At 42.4% G+C, this 24,474-nt stretch overlaps 1 protein-coding gene across 6 annotated transcripts in view; it reads right to left on the bottom strand.

The window, feature by feature from the left end:
* Positions 1 to 24,474, bottom strand: part of LOC141783830 (formin) — a 57,436-nt gene that overhangs the window by 9,921 nt on the left and 23,041 nt on the right. For 4 of the 6 annotated variants that reach the window (XM_074661374.1, XM_074661379.1, XM_074661375.1 and 1 more), the window contains 7 exons: positions 18,185 to 18,272; positions 14,714 to 14,775; positions 14,341 to 14,429; positions 13,143 to 13,272; positions 12,911 to 13,057; positions 12,520 to 12,784; positions 4,804 to 4,896 (listed from right to left, as the gene is read on the bottom strand). In XM_074661374.1, the coding sequence (XP_074517475.1) occupies positions 4,804 to 4,896; positions 12,520 to 12,784; positions 12,911 to 13,057; positions 13,143 to 13,272; positions 14,341 to 14,429; positions 14,714 to 14,775; positions 18,185 to 18,272 (874 nt within the window). The remainder of the gene's footprint in view (positions 1 to 4,803; positions 4,897 to 12,519; positions 12,785 to 12,910; positions 13,058 to 13,142; positions 13,273 to 14,340; positions 14,430 to 14,713; positions 14,776 to 18,184; positions 18,273 to 24,474) is intronic. The other 2 variants (XM_074661378.1, XM_074661376.1) reach the window with 1 other exon arrangement.

Raw genomic sequence — 24,474 nt, 5'->3', positions numbered from 1 at the left:
CGAGAGGCTGAGGGGGAGAGAAAGAGAGAGAGAGAGAGAGAGAGAGAGAGAGAGAGAGAGAGAGAGAGAGGACTGGAGAGAGAGGATGTGTGAAGTTTCTCTTCCTCCGCTCCCTGTGTAAACATGAAACCAGTAGTCGCTAACTAGAAAGTTATGAGATGTGCATGCTGAGAGGGACAATAAATTAGGGCTTTAAAACTCTGACACACTTTTCCAAACCGCCGCTACACCTAGCAGCGAGATAACAAAGAGATGGAAAGCAGTCTTAAGAGGGATGCTGAGGATTTCTACAAAGCTCTCTGTTTCCCTACACCACAGAAAGCATCTCAGAGACTTCATCAAAACCAGCCTCCTTGGACAGTCGCTATCTGCAAATTCTACTCGGCCTACGTAATTCACAGTCATGTGAACAAGTGGAATTTTTGGTTATTGGGCTCTGACTCACTGGCAACAAAGAAAGGATGTGATGATACACATGTATTTCCTAAAAGAGAGCCGGCGAAATGAGACGAACACGAGCCGAGATTAAAAGCAGGAATTTGTTTTCAATTAGTCGCGGCTTGTATTCAACAGGAAAAATATGCCCGTAAGAGTATCCCCAGAGGTTTCAAAGAGCTCCTATTAAAAAAGGGAAACGAAAAGGTGGCTGACTAAATGTTTAAACCACTACGGGGCTGTTTTACCTTAGAGAATAGTTCTGAAAATAGAGAGAAATAACTTGTAGGGGGGTAGAGAGGAGAGCAAAAGCAGCGAAGGGCAAGCACAGGAACACCCTTACAAGAGGACGGATCACTGAATTTCAGAGGTATCCCCTGTTAGATGTGGGAGAGATCACACAGGCGAGTTTAAGAGGCAGAGCGCAGGGCGTTTGGGTTCACCTGCAGGCCCCGCTGTGAGCTTCTCCACAGGCCGGGTTACGGGTCAGCGCTACTCGGAAACACAAGTCTTTATCTGTTGATTCACTGCTATACTTTGATCCTCTCGGTATAAGGGTTCATTTCAATATGTAAAATCATGTGTCAAACACATGCATCTGTGGTCAGCCTCCTGAGCGTCTACCTGGGTGAGAAATTCACTCGTTCACCGATGAGTCACAGTTTAAGAGTCTCGGCCGCTCTTTGATGTGAGGAGCTGTTGCTTTGTTTTGCCTTTTGAAGCCATGGAATCATCACGAAACGATGATTACACACGCCGCTCCTTCCGAAACGCGGCCAACGGCTCGAGGAGTTCTGTTTATGAAAGAGAGGTTTACAAGTATCCCACTGGAAAAGTTTATGTTCAAGATGTGCCTTCTGCAAATCAATGCCGCTCTGTAGCCAGTGGCAACCGCAGTGGTTCGGAAAGCTTTGTGATACTGACCGGAGCTCGGGGGGAGGCTTTAGCGCTCAGAAGTAGTTAAAGTGGATAAACTAACTAGAACAATGTCATGGCACATTTCCATCGCAACAATAGTACGTAATCCCAGCACAAGCTCTGTATGCAATAACAAACATCTTTTCAGGAGTTGTACTGCAAACATGGACTCCCCCGCAAATTTGCACTCTAACATGTGGCTACAATCTCCCTGTGAGATACTTCATTTGACTCTTTTATGATGGAAGGAGTCCATTGTTTCTGCTGCAAACCATGCAGGCAATTAGTGCTTTAATTAATGAAGTCTGGTCCTTAATGTCATAGTCACACTTTCCTCTGCCACTAAGACAGGAAAAGATGTTGTGACTTGAAGCATAAGTCCTTGTGCTTAAAGGGTTGTTCCACCATAAATTACAAAAAGCACATTTTGTGACTTGCCTCTAGTGATATCTAGACAGTTTGGGGTCTTTTTTGCCCAAGTTTTCGAGACCTCCACATCTCAGATGTCTGCCTCCATGCCAATACAATAGAGGTGAACAGAATTTTGTCCGTGGTGTTCACAACTTTGATTATTACATTCACAATGTTCAAGCCATCCTAATGGTTTAAGTTGCTTAACATATAACTGAACAGTTCAATTCCAGCCATCATATAGAAATCTATAAATCTATATATCCATCAATAAACTAACAAAAGGAAAAATGCAAAAAATAACCTTAAAAAAAACAACTATAATTACCACCTTGTGGTTGTATTCCTCCGCCAACCAGACTAGTTGCAGTTTACATCCATGTCTGTACAAAATGTCATTACTTCATCACTTTATCCCATTAGAAATCATCATAATTAGCATATTCATTCTTGAGATTTGAAGAAATTCCCTCTAGGCATTCCTGAGATATTGTGTTTTCAAGAATGGCCCGGACGGACGGCGAGGAGGCATAAAGACCGTACAGCAACATCTCATCCAGAAGATCCAGAAACAAGTTAACAGCCACTCAAACAGTCCATAGATCTCGCTGTTTGCACTTTTTGTAGTGACTATTTCTTTGGTAGAAAATAGATCCAATGAAAGCTGTTCAATGTGAGGTCCGTGGATCTTTTAGAGTAGCAGGGAAACCATTTCCTGTTGTTAATTTGTGCGAACAAACCCTTTACGAATCTGCAGATACTTTAAGTGATCCCCACTTATCTGCAGATTTCTGAGAGCATTGGTCCCCAGGCTGCTGTAAAAGTTGACATACATATACAGTATACTTGTATGATAATGAAAACTTCATCAAGGTAAAATCAATGGTGTTGGCCCAAGACAATTCTCTATAAATGCCTGTATACTGATATCCAATCAGACCCTACAGGCTAACCGGATTTTATCAACAGCTTGTGCACAAAATGCTGGAGGATTCTTGTCCATAGGCATCAGTGCAAAGCCTTCAGGACAGATATTGAAAGCAGGTTTGATTAAACTGACCAGTCTCTGGTGCCACATTTACTGTTTATCCAAGCACAACTGAATCAAGCGATGTGACAGCAGCAGAAAGAGATGGAGCCATCTGTGGCAAACTAAGACGCCTTAATGGCGTTCACTCGGATGCAGTGGACGGTTTGTGTATAATAAAGCTCTGGTGAAACAAACGTAGAGCGGCATAAGGGTGTCTAATGGCCGGCATGGACCGTCACTTTAATGATAAGTGAGCCATAACTCATGTAAATGTGTACACAGTCACCTTCATTAATGAACCAAGCAAAGTACTTGTGTTTAAATTCTTACACTCAGAACAAAAGTAATGAAGGTTGAAAGGGACATTAGATGAGGAGGGACTCTGGGCACCTCGGGGGTATTTTAACAGTGCGTTACCAGTAAAGTGGGAGCTACTACAACTATACAAAAGGGTTGGAAGACCAGTGTCTGGGTCAGAAAGGGGCCAGACGGTGAGATGATCAGAGTGTGTCAGAGGGGAAGCTCTGCTCCCGTCCCGGTGGTCCCCAGACCTGATCCACTGAGGCCGGCCACTCTTTACAAGGCCGCGGCCAGAGATGTCCTGCCAGCTTTATGACAGCCGAGAGTACATGAGAACCGTGTTAGAGGCAATGTGATCCCTTCTATAGGCCTGTAGACTCCTGTCCTCAAGCTTCCTTACTGCGCAACGAGACGCCCTCTCCCAGCAAGAACACACACACACACACACACACACACACACACACACACACACACACACACACACACACACACACTAAGAGGCAGATTCTGCACCACCCAGCTGACTGTCTGACATGGCAAAAAAACATAATTATACCTTCCTCTGTTTAAAGGTCCCATGCTGCGTGTCTGGGTGAAAACGGGGCTTTTCTAGCTCTGTTTTCACAACTATCTCCTCAGCTATAAATCCTCTGACCAAATGAATGCCTCATCTTTAAGACATTGAGAATTGTTTTCAAGGTCCTCTTCACAATTTTTCACGAGACATGCCAGCTTTTGAGCAGGACAAACACCTACTATCATTGGTGAGGACTTGAGTGTGTCATTGCACGTGATTTATGGGCAGTGGGAGAAGATGCGTCCTCTTGACTGACACAACATGGCGTCCATTCTCTAATCAGTGATTTAATACGTGGTAATTAATGATTTCATCATTTTTTGTTTATTTTTTTGGTGCTAAAGGGTCAATGTTGAGTTGTTTTTGCACTGCACTTTTCTGTTTCTACATCATGTGCAATGCATCGATTCCTGTGAGGATTTTCCCAAAAATTTGATACTAATTTATAACTAGCAAACCATGTGTGGAATAATGTTTCCACAATTGTCAAGGCCCCTCCTCTGTGACACCTGCCTGCCTGGTGTGAGTGTGTTTTTTATTATTTTTTCTGCCTTTTAGTATGACTGACGTTTGCTTGGTGTGTTTCAGTTCTGCTTCCTTGTTTCCTTCCGCCCCCTCTTGTCCTCTCTCTCTTTCTCACTACTCACCTGGACATAATCTGCAATTAACGCTCCAATCAGCACACCAATCAAGCAATCTCCACTTTACTTTACAAACCCTGCTCTGCCGGATCGTTGCCATTCAGGGTTTGTCAATGTGCCACGCTTCCAGCTGCTGCTAGTGTTCTTACTGCACATGTGTTCTTACTGCGCATGTGTTGTACCCCAAAGATATGACGAGTTGATGACACCTCTTTCCACCCTCCTTGCCTGCCTGCTCTCCGCCCACCAGGAAAAACCTACCCGACACTTCCTCATCCAGCCCACCTGCCAGCTCACATCCCCGGAACCCCCCTTTCCCTTCACCACCGCCAACGCCAAAGCACAATATCAAAAAAAATCCTGCAATAAAGTACTTACCTTTACACCTAACGGTGTGTCCAGTATCTGTATTTGGGTCCAGCCACAGAAACCCTGACAACAATGTTTCTGTGCCTACAGTTTAGCCACAGATATAAAGTCGTTTTACTCACCAGCAGAGATAAATCCTTCCATCTTGTCCTTGAAGGGTTGGAGGTTTTCCTCTGTTGAGTTAGCGCACACCGTCTGCACGTTCTTCTCACAAGCTGGTAGAGAGAGCAGAGGAGACAAAGGAGGGAAATGATGAGTCATATAAATGCCACTTGATAAAGGGAATGGAGGACAAATACAAAAATGAAGAAAACTAATTAATAACATGGTGTAGTTAAACACTGTGAGATTACGTTCATCACAACGTGGTGAGGACAAAGACAAGGTCACTTGAAACAAGCTTGTAGGATGTGTAGGATTTGGCGGCATCTAGCAGTGAGGTTGAAGATTGCAACATACTGAAAATTGCATGTGCCAAGCGTGTAGGAGAACTACAGTGGCTGACGCAAAAACGTGAATGGCCCTATCTAGAGCCAGTGTTTGATCTGTCCGTTCTGGGTAACTGTAAAAACATTTCGGCCGACTCTGAAGAGGACCTGCTCCCTCTGTAGATATAAACGGCTCATTCTAAGGTAAAGAAATTACAACCATTCATATTTGCAGGTGATTATACATATAGGATGTTCATTAAAGTAAAAAAAGTATATACAATATCTAACTTCTAACTATATCTTAATCTAAAAAACAAATATTTTGTGTTAACATATTCTATATTGTCATTATCTTCTCTTTCTGTGACCGTCTTCTTTCTTGTTTTGTAAATTATATTGAGACACTCAAAATTAACATACTCACAAAACTAAATATGCCACAATGGAAAGCCACAGACAAAACAGCAAACAGTGGGTGCATTCAATTCAAATTTTAAAAACAAAACTAGTTTTATTTGTATTTTAGTTATTTAATTAGTTAGTCTTTTCCCCCTTAATTCACTCCTTTCAACTGATTGACTATTGGTGGAGACTAGAGCATCCCATGGTTTACGAATCAGTAATATTTTTCTGTTGTTGCTGTGTCTAAAGTGTTAACATTGTATTGTGTAAAAGTGTTTTCAAATATAAATTTCCCCTCTGTATTGTGCCCTGGTTGGACCTGTCTGTCCGTGTGAGTGCAGCAGATGTGTTTGCCGTTTGTTGCCGGGCTTTGAGCCAAATTAGCCAACTCACACAAGCTCATAGGAGGGAACATCCGTGACTGAGCGTGTTACAGCCGAACCTTCTTCATTTGCTCTGAACTGTAAGCCCAGGTTACTAATATACACAGAGACGCCTGCTGAAAGATCTTTGGCACATTCCTCCGACCTGTAACTCATTAATGGCTGCAATAAATACCTTCACTTGCTTATGACTGCATGGCGTAACAGTTCCGCAACACAACAAGAGCATTAACAGGTCTGGCCGCTGTCTCATTTCACTGCGTCACGGCTCTCAGATCAGAGTTTGGCTCTCATATGTTTGCATGCGGAGCCGCTGCACCTGCACCTCGGTGAACTCGGTCTATTACATCTTTTATTTATTGGCTGTCTTAATAAATCAGACAGGAAACGGGACGTCTGCGAGTTAAAATTGAGGAGTAACTACGTACAGCCTCACAGTCTGGATTCCAGGACATTTCATGGATACAGTGAGAGCCGGCAGTGATCAAAATAAAAAACAGAAACCATACAAACATGACCAAAATATCCTGTTTGGACAAACCGCGTTTCCTTACCAGAAATCCCCCCAACTCAAAAGGAGCCATTAAAACAGTGTTCAAAACAGCAAGTCTACAATTTAGAGGCGGCTCTCTTCCAAATGTGGTCCAGACAGCAACGGCCGCAAGAAGGAAGCCCACAAAAACACAGCAGCTGTAAAGAATAAAGACTAAAAGCTCCAGTTTGAGACATTTGCTCAAAGAGATGATACATATTTCAGAGGAGGGCATTCAAAAGGAGGATTCTCCTGCGAGTAAACGACTGCCGCCATATATGTCAGGTCAGATGGAAGACCTTTGTCTGAAATGTTTATAATTCTCTATTGGTCACAAATAAAGCCAAAGTGTGGGTTGGTTAAAGGTCCCACAAACTTTGGTGGGATAAAACAAGAGAAATCCGATTCAGCAAAGGAAAAAGTTGTGGTGATTCCATTATGTTTGTTTTCTTATGTCTTACACTTTTTGTTTTATGTCTTAGCTAATCACGCACAATGACACACTCAAATTATTTTATAATTAAAAAGTATTGTAATAAATGTTTGTTTTCAACCAATTGTACATAATTTCAGCTTTGATGTGCTGCATAAATATGGAGAAAATAAAATGATGAGAAACAAATTGTGTCCTTTGTTCGTGTGGGTTTATTAGTCATCACTTTGTTTGGAGTATTTTTTATTTTGTGTATTTCTTAAAATTTTGACCAAGCATGTAATTTCACCTAAAACTGCTTTCTAACTACTGAGTACAGCAGCCTTTGATATTTCAGTAAAAGTGGAATTACATTTTTATGTGTTTATAAAAAAAAAGTTAGAATTAAAAGGAAAATTCACTGAAAATTAGATATCTCAAATTATTATTATGGTATATATATACATAGGTAAATGTTTAGACTCATAATTCAAATGCATATATACTGTAGATATATCTCAATAGTAAATAGTAGCATGATTCGTCACAATACAATTATTGACATTCTTACTTTGTCAATTATTGCCAATTATTACTTGTCAAACTGTTTGTGAAATTATCTGCAAAATAAAAATAAATGAAAAAAAGTCAGCGATGGTTTTTGTCTTAATTCTCACAATAATGTTAGAAATAAACAGCATTCATATTTTGGCTAATCAAACCTGAATCATGCATATCTAGAATTCATATTTTGATGTGACTCTCCATTCAGAAATAGATACCAAAATGACCAATCAACCTAGTCAGACAATAATTACATACATGTACAATAAATAATATTAATATATACAAAATGTCATAAGCAAATCATAGATTGTCTTAGTTAATGTAACGTCTGATTAAAAATTGATGTCAAAATACTATATATAATATAAAATAATACTGTATAACTCCTATTGTTATCAGTTAAAATAGCTTCCCTTCTCTATTTGTGACCAGTGAAGAAGCTGATTTTCCAGTTTACAATGACTACACCAGAGTGTCGCCTGTTGGCTGCTGGGACAGTTTGTCCCGTTTGGCTCTCTGTCCAGTCATGTAGCCACAGAGGACTGGTTTCCCACCGCAGACAGACAGACAGGATCATGATGGGAGCCACAGCACCGATCTTTAAAGCCCTTCCACTGTTACTACAAGCCGGGGAAAACAGATGAGATCACAGGCAGTGAACTCAGCATCTTTGAAAAATGGGGTGCTAATGTATTCTCCATCAAGACATCACTGAGCAGAGGTCTGGGAATTTTTGTGTGGCTAGAAGTAGTAATTTGTAAAACCAGCGTCCTGATTGACATTGACAAGTGTTTTATATGGACTGTGTTAAACCAGCTAAAGCAGAGGAAACTAGAACGTCTCCTGATCTAGATTTGAGCTTCCATGTGCAAACACATCTAACCAGAGCCACAGGTAGTGTTTGCCACACTGTGGGACTGCAACACATACAAACATGCATCTATTTCTCCAGAGGAATCATCGCCTCAATCCATCTAATCCGAGTCGACCAGCTATTGTGTAATATGAGGTAATACAACAACAGCTGTGGGTAACTGGGGGCGGCGGTGGTGGAGTAAACGGGAAGAAAAACAAACAAGAAAGCCAGACTTCTGCTCCAGGATTTACCCTGTGTGGTTTGCAAAAAAGACTTTGATGTCAATATGTACTTAGGATTTTACCGCAGTGAGCAAGAGAGCCCCCACTGCAGCTACCAGGAAATCCCAGCACACCAAGACAATGCACAACTGTGTGAATGTGGAATAGAGAAAATGCTTAAATGGTGGATGGGGAGCCTGCGGGGCACCGCAAGATGAGCGAAGAAGCTGTGTGATGGATGTTTCTGTCTGGGAAAAAACGCCCCGCCACCTTCTGTCTATGTAGCTCTGGATCATTATTAAAAGTAAACACTGCACTAGCAGACAGATAAACACTTAACAACACACGGGCGATTCCTTTTTGTTTTGTAAGTTAGCCGCCAAGATGTGCCTGGTAATTTTAGCCCCGCGATTACCTTTCAAGGATCTAAAAGGTTCCTTCAGCCCATTGTTGTCTGCGTTTCCATAGTGGCCTAAAGACCTGCAACGATTAGGCAAATTAGTCTGATGTTTGACCAATCAGCGACGGTCATCCCTGCAAACCACACCCTGAAAGTTCCTGTACTTTAAGAAAGTACTACCCCTCCACCCAAGGCCTTTTAAGGTGGTAAAATGTCCCCGGAACTTAATATAAACACTCGAACCTGCCGTCGAAACGCAATAAGTTCCTCAAAAGTTTCCTAGTTCCGGGGGAAAGTTGCTGTGGTCGAAAATGGATGGCACATTTCCGACCACAGGAACTTTCCCCCCGTTATTCAAAAAGATCAGTTGCCAGCTGAACCAAAGAACGTGTATTGCCAAGAAGTGAAAGTCAATGTAACATCAGCGCCCAGCAGTAAAGCTACGCTTCCGTCATTTTGGACTGAAAGCAAATACCGGACGCCAGTAACACGTCCGCCTAAAAAGTGCCGTACAAAAGTGAAACAAAATAGTTTCTCTTCTATTGTCATATTCTACCGAAATGGCCTCTGTTGAACAATAAAATATTATAAATACAATAAGCATTTTCAGTCCAAAATGGCGGCAGCGGCTGTTGTCAAAAAACACATGAGTTTCGTCCCTTTGCTTCTGTACTCTATCGCTGAAATACAGTTCCAACTGTTCCAATTGTTATTTTCAGTTTTACAAATATGCATGTTGAATCAGATGGCTAAGTCCTGTTGTAAAAAAGAAACATTTTTGGAGGTACTTTGGAAACTGTATTTATCAGAGGTTAAACCAGTACAGTTCTCCAGCCCTGACATATTCTAGTATTTATACCTGGAGAGGGAAATTCTCTCACTGATCCCCAATTATCTTCAATCCCAGCAGACTGTAAGACTTCCAGCTCCCCTTTCTACGGGATGCTATTCCCCCTCGGTGAGGCCAGCCAGGAGACTGCCTCTGTAGGGAAACGTAAGACACTCTCTCCCCTTTCCACTCCTCATAAATCAACCCGTATCCATCAAACTGTAACCCGTCTTGTAAATTTTAGCTGGAGAATACTGTGCTGACAGGTAGAAACATGAGGCAGGACTTCATCAAAATCACTCTGGTGCTGCCTCATGAGAGAATGCTGCGATTAGTCGGTGTAATATTTATCTATAATCGTCATACTAGCTCACTAATATGTGAAGAGTATTGTTTGGTAAAAGGAACTCTATATCTATATCTATCTATCTACCTATATATAGAAAATCATTGACAAATATCCCAAAATTTACCACTACTTTTGTGTTATTTGGTCAGACGAGGAGCAGTGACCGTACCTCAAGCACGCCGACTTCACACATGCCGTTCCGAGCGGAGCCTCCGTCCGTCGTAAAACAGAGCTCAGGCTAAAGGCCCTGCCTGAACCTGACATTAAAGGCCATTTAAAATCAGGACACTGTCTGATTTGCCACGGTGATGGATGCCTAACCCGGGCCAGGCCTTCTGTGAAACACTAAACTCCCCTGAGCAGCAAATGAGCTCTGACTGTTTCTTTTTATTTGATCCTATTTCATTCGGTAGCGTCCCTGACTCTCTGTCCAGTCCAATTACGCGGTAGTTAAAGGGATCTTTATGAAGGTGCTCGCTGGTCTGAGAATCCAACTTCAAGTTTGATTAGCAACTCCTCGAAGAAGAGCTGCAGTTGTACAAGATTTGAAAGATAAATGTCTGCAGCTAATTGCACTACTATACATGATTTGAAACAGAAAAAGAAAAGAAGATATTCGTCTTTATGGGAGCCGAGAGTCCTACAGTAGGTTTGGGTCCTCGTGGCCTCCCACTCATCCCTCTCCCCCCTGAGAGGAGCACACAGAGAGGTCATCACCCTCTCCCCAAACAGGAAGCCCCATCAAAATGAGGATCATGTTTCTGCACAAGCCAGTGAAGCAGAGGGCAGCCAAGCGGACGGAGAGACCATCACTGATGGATACACGCTGCACACACGCGCAGGAAAGCGTCACTACGTCTGCAAACACACTCCTGTGCCAGTTAAAATACAGTATGTTAAGATTCGTATGAGAAAAAGCACCCGTGGATGCTGTCTGAAGGAGGAGGTTAAGCTAGCGCCGAGTCTCCTGACCTTTGACCCCAAGCCTGGAGGGCGAGACACCGCCGACCACTGCAGTCGCCACCTCAGGATCAGGTGAGGGGCAGTCGTCTCAGTCAAGCAGAGCGAAGTGTGATCCAGTGTTAGCCTCTCAGTGTCAATGTGGATGGAAGTGATCTGTGTTAGCGTTATAATTAAGACCACTTGCTTTCTTTAGGCTGGTTTATAATAGCCAGGCATAAATATTTATTCCTGGCGGCTGGAGAGGATAAAAATGGTGGGAGTCAGAGGTGGAGCTCGCCAAACATCCAGAATCCAACGCTCGCCCTATGATGCCAATACCCCCGAGGACTGCCGTGCCAGACTGCGCTGCAGCAGAGATCAAATACGAGGGCCCTTGTGTTGCATTTATTGTCTTCAGGTCTTCCATTTTTCCTAATAAATGAGTGACAGCTTGAGGTGGGTCTGGGCGCTTTAGTAGACTCTTTGTATTTCTCCCCCGGGTCAGAGAGGAGAGGGCTTTAACAGCGATCTAAAAAACGTCGGGGAGAGCTGCGGAGCATATCTAATTGCTTTCATATGCCGTATTATTGGTTGATTTAAATAACCACAGACACCAGGGGCACTGGGGGGCGTCGCCTTTAACCTCCGCATGGCCCTGGCCAAGACTGACTGGCTGGGTTGCTGAGTGGCTCGGCGCCCACGACACTTTGAGCACAAAACACCAACATTGTGTTTTTATCCATCAATTGTCACTCTGATGTTTTGTCAATGAGCTGGAATCTGCTTTTTGGGGGATTTTACTCCCGTCACTGGTGCTGAAACAGGAGAGTTTTGGTGTTATGATGACACGGCTGTTAAGAGATACAACGTCTGGAAGCTGGGAAAAGCCGCCTCAGGCCATCCGAGGCCGCCCTAAACACACCCACAAACCTCTCTGCACAGGGCGGGAAGAGTGCATGGGATGTACATTTACATTCAAACTGCTCTGGTGAAAGATGGTACTGTATACAATTACACTGTCTGATTTACAATGAAACAAATGTGACCTATAAGCACTGAAATACAATGCGGTGTGCGGATTAAGCCTCAATACCCACAGTGAAAATGAATATACTTATACTAGAGCTGTCAATCCATTAAAATATTTAATTGCGATTAATCGCGTAATTTTCCATAGTTAATTGTGATTAATTGCAAATTAATTACACATTTTTAATCTGTTCAAAATGTACCTTAAAGGGAGATTTGTATAGTATTTAATACTTTTATCAACATGGGAGTGGACAAATATTCTACTTTAGGCAAATATATGTATATATTTATTATTGGAAATATATTAACAAGACAAAACAATGACAAATATTCTCCAGAAACCCTCACAGGTACTGCATTTAGCCTAAAAAATATGCTCAAATCATAACATGACAAACTGAAGCCCAAAAGGCAACAACAGCTGTCAGTGTGTCAGTTAACTTTGACAGCCCTAACTTCTACTACAACAGGGCGTGTCCTACCTGTCAGCTCTCTCTTCAGCTTCCTGAAGTCCTTGATGAGGTCTTCAAACTTAACCTGACCAGCCTTCATGAAATCCTGAGGCTCCGGCATAGGGAACACACTCTTGTCTGTGCCGGCATGCTGGAACAGAAACATAAAAGTATATGAGTGACGTCGATGTTTCAAGAGTGTAAAATTGTGTGAATACAATTGACAGCGCCTTACCTCGTCGAAATTACGCAGGTAGTACAAAACCACGTAATCCACCAGGTTGCTACGATTGTCCTGAGGAAGAATCATACTTTACATTACATATTCATACATCACTGTGATTTCATTGTATAGGCCTACTTAGCTAACATTTATTGAGGGAATCATGGCAGATTTTCAGAGTAAAATTGTCAGTGTTACCCTGCTTTTGACGTCCTTTAGTTTGGGGAGGATCTCCAGTCCGAAGCCATCAGCCTGACCTCTTGTCCTGTTCCCTCCGTTCATGTAGTTCCCAAAGGCCAGAACCAGACCCATTACATCCCGCAAGCTATCACACTCTAACAGCTCCTGACACACACATGGCCTTTGGGTTAGTAAAGCTTCACGCAGCTTAAAGACACTTTTCTCAAGTTTACTGACGTGATGTTCTTACTTTGCTGACAGTCGAGATGATCTCCACCTTGCGACGGATGGAGGAGATGGTATCGAGGAACACCGACTGGAAGATGATGCAGTGGGCTCGGCCCGTGAAGTCGGGAATCTGGGAGAGCTCATAGAGAAACCTGGAAAACAAAAGAGGAGGAGGAGGAGGAGGTGGTGGTGGTGGTGGAGGAGAACGGGGTGTGATGTGTTATGACAGAATTAAACAAAACGTCTAACAGGAAGAACTATTTCGGGTGCTTGGCAGGCTGCGATTCCCCGCGCAGGCCCGGCTGAGTCAACGTTGCTGCTCGCAGGCAGCTAAATAGTCATGAGCGGCGCTGCTCGGCTGGGTTTGAAAGGTCCGCGGGGTCGGGGTGGAGGGAGAGAGCAACGAGCGGCGCACGGAGGTTGATCAAAGGTTGCTCTGGCCTGATACGGGACGACTTGTGTAAACAGTGGCGTGTCAGAGGGGAGCGGAGCGGTAACATTCTGTGTGATTAGGCCTCGCTGATGGAGGTAGATGCTGAGTAGGGATGACTCGTGCAGCCGTAGTGACAGCTCTGGTCAAACATGGAAATAGGAAGGCCAGGCTGAGCGGCACCGCTGGGTCCAGGCCTCGTTAACAGGCCCGGACTACTTAACCCTGACAGGAACTACTGAACCAATGTCCATTAATGCATATATGTTGGCACACACACACAAAGTTGGAGAAGACTTTATAAAAAATAAAGACTTAATAAAGAGGGAATGGACAACTTATACACCAAAATGTTGGCCAAAATGACCGATAACTTCAAATAAATAATGAATACTGGAATCATTTCATGTTTATTTTCATAAATTGTTGATTGATGTGTCAACCCATGTAAATTAATTAAATTTAACTAAAATACTGGGTGAAATATTAGGCAAATAAATACTGATAGCACTAAACTCAATACCTAATCTCACCTCAATTTATCTAACAAATACAGCAGCTTTATCACTATATATGAATGTATAATTTTTAAGGGCCGTCAAAGTTAACACGATAAGAACGTGTATAAAGCAAGCATATTTGCCCACTCCCCTGTTGAGAAAAGTATTTAATACTTGACAAATCTAAATTTTGAACAGATACAAAATTTGCGATTAATTTGCAATTTAATATTTCAATCGATTGACAGAACTAATAATTTTCTTTGTGGGTGCATTATCAGTGATCTTACTGTTCAGGTTTGTCCAGCAGTTTGACTTCGTCTTCTTTTGAAGTCTCATAATGTTTCATTATCTTGGTCATCTCATCACTGGTGGCCCTCTATGAAGAAACACAACACAAAGTCCAAAATCAAAATGTATATAAACACAGTTCAATATGTTCAGAAAAAGACATGACATGCAGTAGAAATCTGAACGGGGACTGCAGCTGTTACAGTGCAAGATGCTGCACAATAATACAAAATATATGCACTGACAATAGGACACCTACTATAGTAAAACCAATTTGTAGCAATAAAAATAATAAGGTTCTGTCAGATGACTTTACAGTCTTATGTTTCTCCTTTTTTTATTACCTCAGACAGGCCGCTCCTTCATACTTACATTTTCATATAAAGCCTCAATGGTCTCCAAATCCACCACAGAGTTGTCCACGGTAAGAACAGCTGGAACAGTAAAAGATCTTTCATTATAAGCAGTCAGTCTTATAAATGGATAAGATCTTGGCCAAAGCATGCTGCCTTTTAAGTGCTGCCAGTGCTCGAAGAACAAACCGTTTTTTTCCGACTAGGGATGTAAACTCATGATAGCCCCGTAATTTTGTTTAACTTTGGTTAATAGAACATTATAGGTGTGGCTATACAACTATAAGACATACTACATATTTATGAGAAAGAAACAAAAGAAAAGTGCCAATTGTGTCTACTCACATCTACACCACACCTGCACCGACAACCACAACACATCAATCAATTATCACCTCATTTAGACTATTAGCTGTGTGGGTTAGACTGGGTCTGAGACCACGGACGCTGGGCCAAACTGGCTCAAAACAGGGAGTCTGCTTAACCTTTTTAGAGTGAGGCAGGAGAAGGTGAGCCAAGCGAGAAACGGAGGATGCAGGAGGAGGTAAAGAGAGAAAAGAGTGAATAAAGGCTGAGGTTTCTTGACCGGCTTCGTCTGCAGGCTGCATGTTTGTCCAGCTTGACTCAAACAGTAAAAAAGTGTGCAGGGAAGGTAGAAAGCAGAGGACGGCACAAGAGGAGAAAGTGACTCCTGTTCTTTGTCTGAGAGGTGTCACAGGTTTATGGCTCAGTGAGGGAGGAGGGGAGGAGTGGAGGAGGAGGACACGACGGGAGGGATGGCTCCAGCGCTGCCGGATTAGCTGACAGTTGTCTGGTTGGTGTCAGCTGAGGAGGGCTACACACCACCTACTGCTCTTAGATCAGTCAATCTCAATGTGACAAAACATCTCTAAATGTCACCAAGAAGAACTTTCTGATTAGAGATCATATTGTGATTTCAGCTACAGGTATCGAAACACATCCAAAACTAAAGATTGGATAGAAATACTTAAAGGGAAACTATCTAACTTTTGGTTAACAGCCACTATATGGCCACAAATGTCAATTACAACATGACTGCAAAATAGTATAATGTAGTGTAACAGTAGCACAAGTAGAGAAAAGTCACAAACTGACTTTAGTAATGTCATTGCAAACCTGGCTTAAGTTTGCTAACATTAAATTAGCTTCTTAACATATAACGTTAAACATTAGAAAAATGTAAACTGGGTAACTTTTGCTGAATAACAGCCACTGTGGACACAAGTGATGCTTTTTCAGTGACAGTAAATGGTAAAAATGTATTGTAACAGTAGTTCAATGTCAGTTACACAAAATCTAACAAAAGTAAATCAAAATTTAATTAGCTTCTTAACATCAAATTAAAGCAAAACTGGGTAACGTTTTGGCCAACAGCCGTGGGTACAAGTGGCAAATATGTGATGGCGTTAGATGGTCAAATGTATTGTAACATTAGCACAATGTGACTAGAAGTAACGATTATTGACAGTAATTGGTAAAAATGTTCTGTAGCAGTAGCACAATGTCAGTTACACAGCAAAATATTAGCCACTATAAACTACTGGTCATACCAGACCAAGTAAGACCATCTAGCAGTAAAACCCCTGAGTGTGTTGAACTGAGGAAGGATGTATTTTATTGCTTAAACGTTTAATTTGTAAAGGGGAAAATGTGTTATTTCATGTTGTTAGTAGCTATAGCCTTGCTTTAATAATTATCTTGTCTTCATTTAAATTAGGATTAAAATCATGATTTTGTAAATTCTATAGTGCCAAAATTCATGTTACCTATGGTGCTTTAAACACTAAGACTAAGGCATTTGAGTCTTGGAAAAAAAAAGTTTCAGGTAGAAATTCCTGTTTGTAGCAGTATAAAAATGTTAATTTTTTGGTATCAGTACCATGTTTCCTGTATCGCACTGACACAGGTAAATAAAGCTATTTTAACAACACAGGCCTCTGTTTCAAACACTCACTGCTTCCAGCTAACAAGGTAATACTTTGCATTCTGGTTCCTAGCTGTTCCCGTTGCAGAGAAGCTGTCAATGTGGTCCCAATGTCTGGATCAGAGAGAACGCTGGAGGTCCATTTCCTACATCTTATTAGAGTGGATTATTCAGTCCCTCAGCCATGCAGCCGTCAATCACACACCAAAGGGGGGCCTGCTCCAGTGTGCACAGGAGCACTCTGATCCGAGGGGAGCCGGATATCTCTCCACACCGACAGATCAAAGCCTGCCTCCCGACCGCCTCACACCCTCTCCTTCCACTTTTCACTCATCGGCTTTGGTGTGGAAGGGCATGTGTGGTGTGTGAACATGTGTATGTGTGCGTGTGGTGGTGTGTGGGAGAGAGCCTCCCTTTGCCCTTGAACCATGGTGGCCCTTGAGGTCCCCCAGTCACTCCGGTGGGTGCAGTTGACCCCCTCTCCCTCGACCAGAGTCCTACCTTCCCTCCTTAGTAGCTCTAATTACATTACATGTCCCATGTCCTTTTAATTTGGCAACAAAGGGGAGGCAAGCAGGCGAGTCCAGGGACTGGAGCCCTTAGGACTGCTTATTAAGGTGCTGTCCTTCATTGTCAGATTCAAATTGTCCATTTCACATACAACCCCCATTAAAAGGCACAAGAAAGCAGCCTCACGCTGGGTGTTTTACCAAACCGCCTCTACAAACTGACACTAGAACAGAGAGAAAAGGGAAAAAAATCCAAACAAAATGGGCGTCCTGGTGCTGTTTGAGGTAGTTTTATGTGGTAGCGCAGTGTCTGCTAACTGTGGAAGGTGGTTTTGTACATGCTTAGATCATTAGTGGGGTGTCAGTCCCATTAGGCTTGTGGAAACCGTCACTGGCTACAATAAACAGATCTGCTGGCCGCATGCTCAGACTAGCAGGCGGCAGGCACTCTCCGCCACAGTCCCAGGACAGGACCGGTTCTACGCTGTCCCCAACACACATATTATGTGTTTACACACACATACAGACACTTTAACACACACACACACCCACACACACACATCTGCATTTTCCACAGAACAACCAAGCATGCAATCAATCCACGCGGCTACTCAAATGAATTAGATGGCAATTTGATTTTAACCAGTGCGGGATTTCAGGCAGCCTGACGGAAAAACTTAAAGACTGCTTTTATCCCAGTGTTGCCATCTCACATTCTGACAAATCGAGGCATTTTCCTTCCCACCATGGTAACTGGAAAAATCATCCACTTGAAACGCAAATTAATCAAATAAAAAGTGTTTCTAGTTACAAATTAGTAGCTGTCAAGAGGTTGGAAATTATCCTCTGCTGCAGGGCTCGCTATCTCATCTCTAAAAATAACTCCATCTGCATTTCATCAGGAATCGTCCTCAATTTACGGTTAAACGGGACTGTAAATCCAGTTTATTGATGTTGAATATAAATAGGAGCTCCTTTGGTGAAAGAGATTAAAATGATATCATAGCGTGTGCATGCATCAGAAAATATTTTTCACCTTGCTGGATGTCCTTCATCTCCAGATGCAGGCTTGATAGGAGGATGCCGACTGCTTGTGAACGCTTCGCGTCCAGCAGCTTGATAATCTGGAAAAACAGAAAACAAATTCATATTATTAAACTGCAAGAATATTAGTGGGACTCAGTGTAAAACCCACGGTCTGCATTTCAGTTAATAAGGCTTAAACTGATTGCCATATCATAAATTAATTATATGACTCATTATTTAGAAGAGAACAACATAATGTATGTACATTAAAGCAGCAGTGGGTAGAATTAGAGCAAATATGATTAAAAAAGTTATTTTTATAAAACTGTCACTATATCCTGACAGAAGAGCATAAGACAGGTAATCTGAAAAAAAATCATGTGCATCTGTGTCCTCCGGTGCTCCTACTGGCATCTGCAAGATTTCACAAACCGGAGGAAAACAACCAAATCAGAGCCGGATTGGAGCCTTGCCATTTCTGAGCAGCTGTCAATCACTCACGAACTCTGATCAAACGATCAAACTCAGGAAGACTAGCTGGTGCCATTGGTATCAGCTAATGGGGATCCTTTTTAAATAAATAAATAAACTAGGCAGCGCTGATCAAATATTAATCAATATTATGTTCCGTTAATGCCTATTTCTCTCCTCAAATGTTTTCAGAAACATCTTGTAGTGTACTGTTTAGCTGTAAAATGATAGTTTGTGACCCGGCAGCCATGTTGAGATCAGTTGAGGAAATACCAAGCACCGCCCACCAGCCGGAGTAAACTTTCTCATTTTACAGCTAAATAATACACTACAAGATGTTTCTGAAAACATTTAAGGAGAGAAATAGGCATTAGAGTAACAGAATATTGATTCATGTTTGATCAGTGCTGCCTAATTTGACTGTTTGATCAGAGGTTGTGAGTGATTGACAGCTGCCTTTGAATGAACAGCCAATAGGAACGCTCTCTTTCTCTGGAATGACCTGTGATTGGCCGAAGTCTTCCGTCACGGGCTAGATGTTTTAAGGCCTGAAAACAGAGCCATGAGGAGGTGCAGAAGTCTAGTTTTCTCTCAGAACACTTGAATTACAATATGCTGAAAGGTTATTATGGAATTTTTGTCCAATGATGCCAAAATTATTCTGCCTCCTGCAGGTTTATATATATATAACGTATGTATGTATATATATTGTATGACGTTGGTTTCAAATTCTGTTAATTACTTTAAAATCTTCACATCTTGACTCCAAGCTATTGCTCAGATTTCTTCACACCTACGTTAATCATCTATTCTATTATTCAAACACAGACATAAAACAAACTGAGGAACAGATGGTGAATTAAAAAGTTCATTTCTGCGTGTGAAAACTACTTAGTCACTTCCCCCGGCTTGGAAGCAGACAATAGATGATGAGCCAAGACACAGCGCCTGAAGCTCCCACTTTGTCTAAGCAGCCGCCTGGGAATCATCTGGATTGACCCAAACGACCAGACTAATCAACACACATTGTCATAACCCATTATCGTGACGCAAATGACTGTGAAATGCGGAGCAAGCACACACGTTGCCGGGACGCACTTTGTCAAAGTTACATCAATGAAGGGTGCAGAGTCTGAACAGAAAAAAGCTCCTCCTCCAGTTTACCGAAGAACATGTGTGAGATATAATCAGAAAATATCAAGTCGCAGTGAAAGTACAAAGGCAAAAAGTGGCACCATAAAAGGACAGTCTAGAAGAGCAAGCTTTTATAACAAACTATAAATTCACAGGATTTTTATTTGTGCCTACACATGGTCACAATTACTTATGGCTGAATTAGCCGTAAAGCCAGAGAGAGTTTTGGCAAGGTAAAGCCCCGCTCTAAAACTTAATGTGTCAGGCTTCTTCATTAGGTATTATGGCGTTGTCGGCTACTGGGCTGTCCAGTGGGAGCTGGAGAGCAGAAGCCTTAGAAGTGGGTATTGCATTACAGTGCGTTAGTGGGTGCCATGCTGCTTCCAGCTCTATTACCTGGATCACTGGGGATCTCCCACTCTGGGGACTTGAGACGGCTGAGCACCAGGCTTTCCCAACACCTCTAATTAACCACTTTGGACGGGCCACACTAAAAGCAGCACCTTGGCTGCAGAACTCGCCAATTAGCCTAAACAGTTACGTTAATGAGAAAAGACAACTGATGCTGGATGCTTGGTTTCAGACACGCAAACAGCTTGGGTTAAAGCGCGTGATGCTGATGCTGAGGCAGGTAGACACCAATAGCTAACGGCACCCTCCTGTGGACAAACGGACAACTCTCATTTGAAGCTGCTGTGGAGTAGCACAGTCGGGTCAAAGGAAAGAGGAGAAAGAAGAAAAAGCAAGCGGTCTAAGAAAATAAACACAATGATGGAGGGAGACACTGTGAGAGTCGGCGGTTTGAGCCGAAGCAGGTGGCTGATGTTAGGCGAGGAGGTGGGCAGGGTGATGCCGGTTCGGATAGTTTACACAACCACGGCTGAGCGGCCAGCCTGCTCCGAGAAGACTGTCTGTCTGACTATCTGTCTGGAGTCACCCAGGCAGATGTTACAATAACAACTGGATCAAGGCTTCCCATCAATAACCACCTACGACACACTCCGCAACCTCAGTCTCACCCAGTGGTGTTAATCTTACACCCACTCTCCCACGTCACAGCCAGAGCTCCAAATATGTCTTTAATAAACGCAATATGATTGCTCATAAGTTATTCCCAGAAATTGGTTAAAGCTGCTGTTAGTTTAAGGAGATCCGCTATGTGTAAACTTGATACAAGTTTGATTTATGTGGAGAGAGGAAATTGCTGTTTTTGTGTTGCATATTTGCTCACAAACAGCACATTTGGCTCGATTGATTTCCACATCTTCATCCATCTCAATCACGAATGCACCGACATGCCCATCCTCGCCCCCCCACACTCCTATAGGTGCCCTGTCTTCATTGCCTCCTCTCGCCAGTCGAGCGGAGCCACATGCCTGCAATTACACCCCGGGTCCAGCCCGGTCCGGTCTGGTCTGCTCGGGTGGGAGAGCTCTCTTCCATGTCATCTCCTCTGCTTTGATATGCTAATCAGCGCAGAGAGAGAGAGAAAAGGGCTCCAGAGTAAACAAGAGCTTTGATTTTTCTATGGCACACATGATAGAGATTAACTTGCTCATGTAGGCATCGGCTGCATCCTCACTAGTTTCAACTTCTGCCTTGTGGAGTTGTTGGAAAAGCGGGGAAGTGGCTCATATGCATAATGTACACACACATTCCTTTCTCTCCCACTCATCTCCTCTCCTCTCGCCGGCGCACACGGCCCCGGGCCGTGGTGTTAGCATGATCTGGCAACACTTTCTGAGCAAGTGCATAATGACTCGCGAGGAGGACGTGCCGTCATCACACACACACACACACACACACACACACACGTGCGTTCAAGCAAAGGGACGCACGCACACAGAAACGTATGTTGGTGCATACACAAACACACGCAGGAACAAACAAACAAGGTAACTGAAACACACTCAGATACATACATAGATCTAACGGCAAGATAATAAATGAATCCTGTGCTGACAGAGACAGAGACAGGCAGGTAGTCTGCATCAGTGTCCACTGGTATTGGACAGAGACCACTGTCTGGTCAGATTGTGCAGAGTAAAGACTCTCTAAAGCAGGGGTGCCCAAACGTTTTCCCTTGGAGGACCAAGGGATTGTTAAGATTCAACATGGTACTAGGATATCAAGTTCCCTTAAGTGCCAAGTGTCACTCAGCTCCGCCGTGCTCAGATTATGAAAAATAAATGATTTAAAGAGCATTTTTACCTTACAAAAAAATAAAACAGCATAAACAGTGATTTATATTATATATTTTTAAATGATTATTATTCTTTTTTTAAATCTTTGCTAGAAACATCTGGCGTGCTAAAAACCAAACCTTATGGGCCCCACTTTGGCTTGCCCAGTCTTGTTTTGTCCACAGTCAAAGATATTCAGTTTACTGTCATAGAGGAGTAAAGAAACCAGAAACTATTGTCATTTAAGAAGCTTGAATCAGAGAATTTAAACTTTTTTTCCCCTTAAAAATTACTCAAACCGATTATCAAAATAGATGGTGATTAATTCAATAGTTGAAAACTAATCAGTTAATTGTTGCAGCTCTATATTAAATATTCAATATCTCAAATGACAATTAACACTAGAAATTAACTTGAGCTGTTAATTAATCAAGAAGTTGATTTTCTGAATTGTCTTTTTTTTAATATTCTGTTTATTTCTTCGTCTTCTATGATAGTAAATAAAATAACTTTGGGTTTTAGACTGTTGGTCCGACAAAGCTATACATTTCAAGTTGTCACCATGGGCTCTGGGAACTTGGGATTGGCTGTTTTCTTACTATTTGCTGACATCCTATAGAACAAATAATTAATTGATTAATTGAGAAAATAACCTCTAGATTAATCAATATAATTGTTTCCCCTAAAATTAACAACAAGTAGCAATTAGCTACTAGTCCTTATTGGCTTTTTACCCCTCATTCAGTCCACCTTTATGATCCATTCCTCCTCCACTCCGTAGCAACAAGTCTCTAACCCTACTGCTCTTGTCCCTTCCTCCGAAAAAATCTTTGTTCTACGCTTCCCTTCTTTTCCTTCCCATCCGTTGACCAGCTGAGCTTCTTGGAAGCCACCATCCGCTGATGATTCAGATGATTTCTTTCCCTTTAACTCCAGAGTATAAACTTTCAACTTGGATAAAAAATGATTAAGTAAACAAGTTTCTTTTATTTTGACGACCTTTCCAGCGAGTTGGACTTGCGAGCGAGCTGAAAACAACCATGCCTTTCACGTGTTCACTTCCCCTCTTTAATCGTGGAGTTGGACTCTGAATGCTCTCGCTGGCTTCTAAACACAGACCTTTATATTAAATATGAGACTCCTGTCTAATCACAAAAAGTCTAAACATAGATATCAACCACAGCCAGTGTACAATATCTAAACTATATGAGTCATTCTCTCAAATAAAAAAGAAAAGCCAAATACTATGTTGGAGATGGAGTTTTTTTTGATGTAAGCCCCCAGACAGGAGACACTTGGCAAGATTTATGTCTGGATGTGGCTGTCTGAGTTGGATCAAGTGTTGGACAGTTTAGAGTGACCAGACTGAACGGAGAGACCTAAGGATGGAGACCAAGGACAGAAGAACACACACACACACATACACACAACCACACACACATTGTGGCCCTCTGGAGCGGAGTGGAGCCTTCACAAATTGATCAGAATAGGGGATGCGTATGGATTTAGAGGGGACAGTCTGGGGCAGTGGCCGATTTTTAACCGCTTGGACGCCACAGTGAGGACCACGAGGCGGCCAAGGTGCTGACACGGCGCTGGCTGCAGCAGAGGTGCAGCGTTGCAGCATTTGACAAGACACCCAACAAGTGTGTCTTAGGCAGTTAGGGAGGGGCGGTAGATCAATCTGGCACCCCTTCGCTGACTTTTCTCGAATGATTTCATCTATAAAAACTAAACTTTGAAGCTTCAACAACATACTTCTGAAGTCCTACCGACGTTACAATCTTGCACAGTGAGCTTGGCTTGCACAGAAAGAAAAACAAGGGAGTGAACTCATAAACTGATAGCCGGCGTTGGCCCAGTGCAAGACCTGGCAACTGCAGGCAACAGTTTGGAGTTGCAATCCATTTCTTCCCGGTTCAACCTCTTGTTATTTCTTTTTTTTGATTTATGATTGAACATGACAGCATACAAAATGTCTTTTTTAAAACAAAGCTTAATATAAAAGCCTTCTAACGACGCCCTCAGGTGGCCGCAGCGAGAGACAAAGTGCACAAGATAACCATCAAATGCAAAAAAAAAGGTTGCGCTTTCCAACCAACCAATGTCAAGGAAAAACCAAGACACTGAGAAGCAGGGGTGGGCATCACCAGAGGCCCCACGATATGATATCGTCAAGATACAATCTTATTGAGATTTTAAACATTTTGAGATATGCTGAGTTTTGCGATAAGATATATTGTGATTTATTACATTTTTTCAACTGCAAATGATTCAGTTTGTCAACATCTGTTTAATCTAATGAGATACAGTTTTCACTCTGTTCATCTCAGAGCTTTCATTCACACATCTTGAGGTCAGAGATCTTTCCTCGCCAAATTTTTCATAACTTTGGAGTATTATTTAGCGTTCTTTCCGACAAGCTAACATTACATGGTTGGTACCAATTGATTCCTTAGGTTTACTAGTGTCATATGATACCAATACCCTCACTCTAGCCTTAAGACTGAGC

The sequence above is a fragment of the Sebastes fasciatus genome, chromosome 15, assembly GCF_043250625.1.
Source record: "Sebastes fasciatus isolate fSebFas1 chromosome 15, fSebFas1.pri, whole genome shotgun sequence".
Classification (NCBI taxonomy): Eukaryota; Metazoa; Chordata; class Actinopteri; order Perciformes; family Sebastidae; genus Sebastes; species Sebastes fasciatus.
Note: the sequence above shows the minus strand (reverse complement) of the source record. Positions and strands in the feature narration are given on the sequence as shown.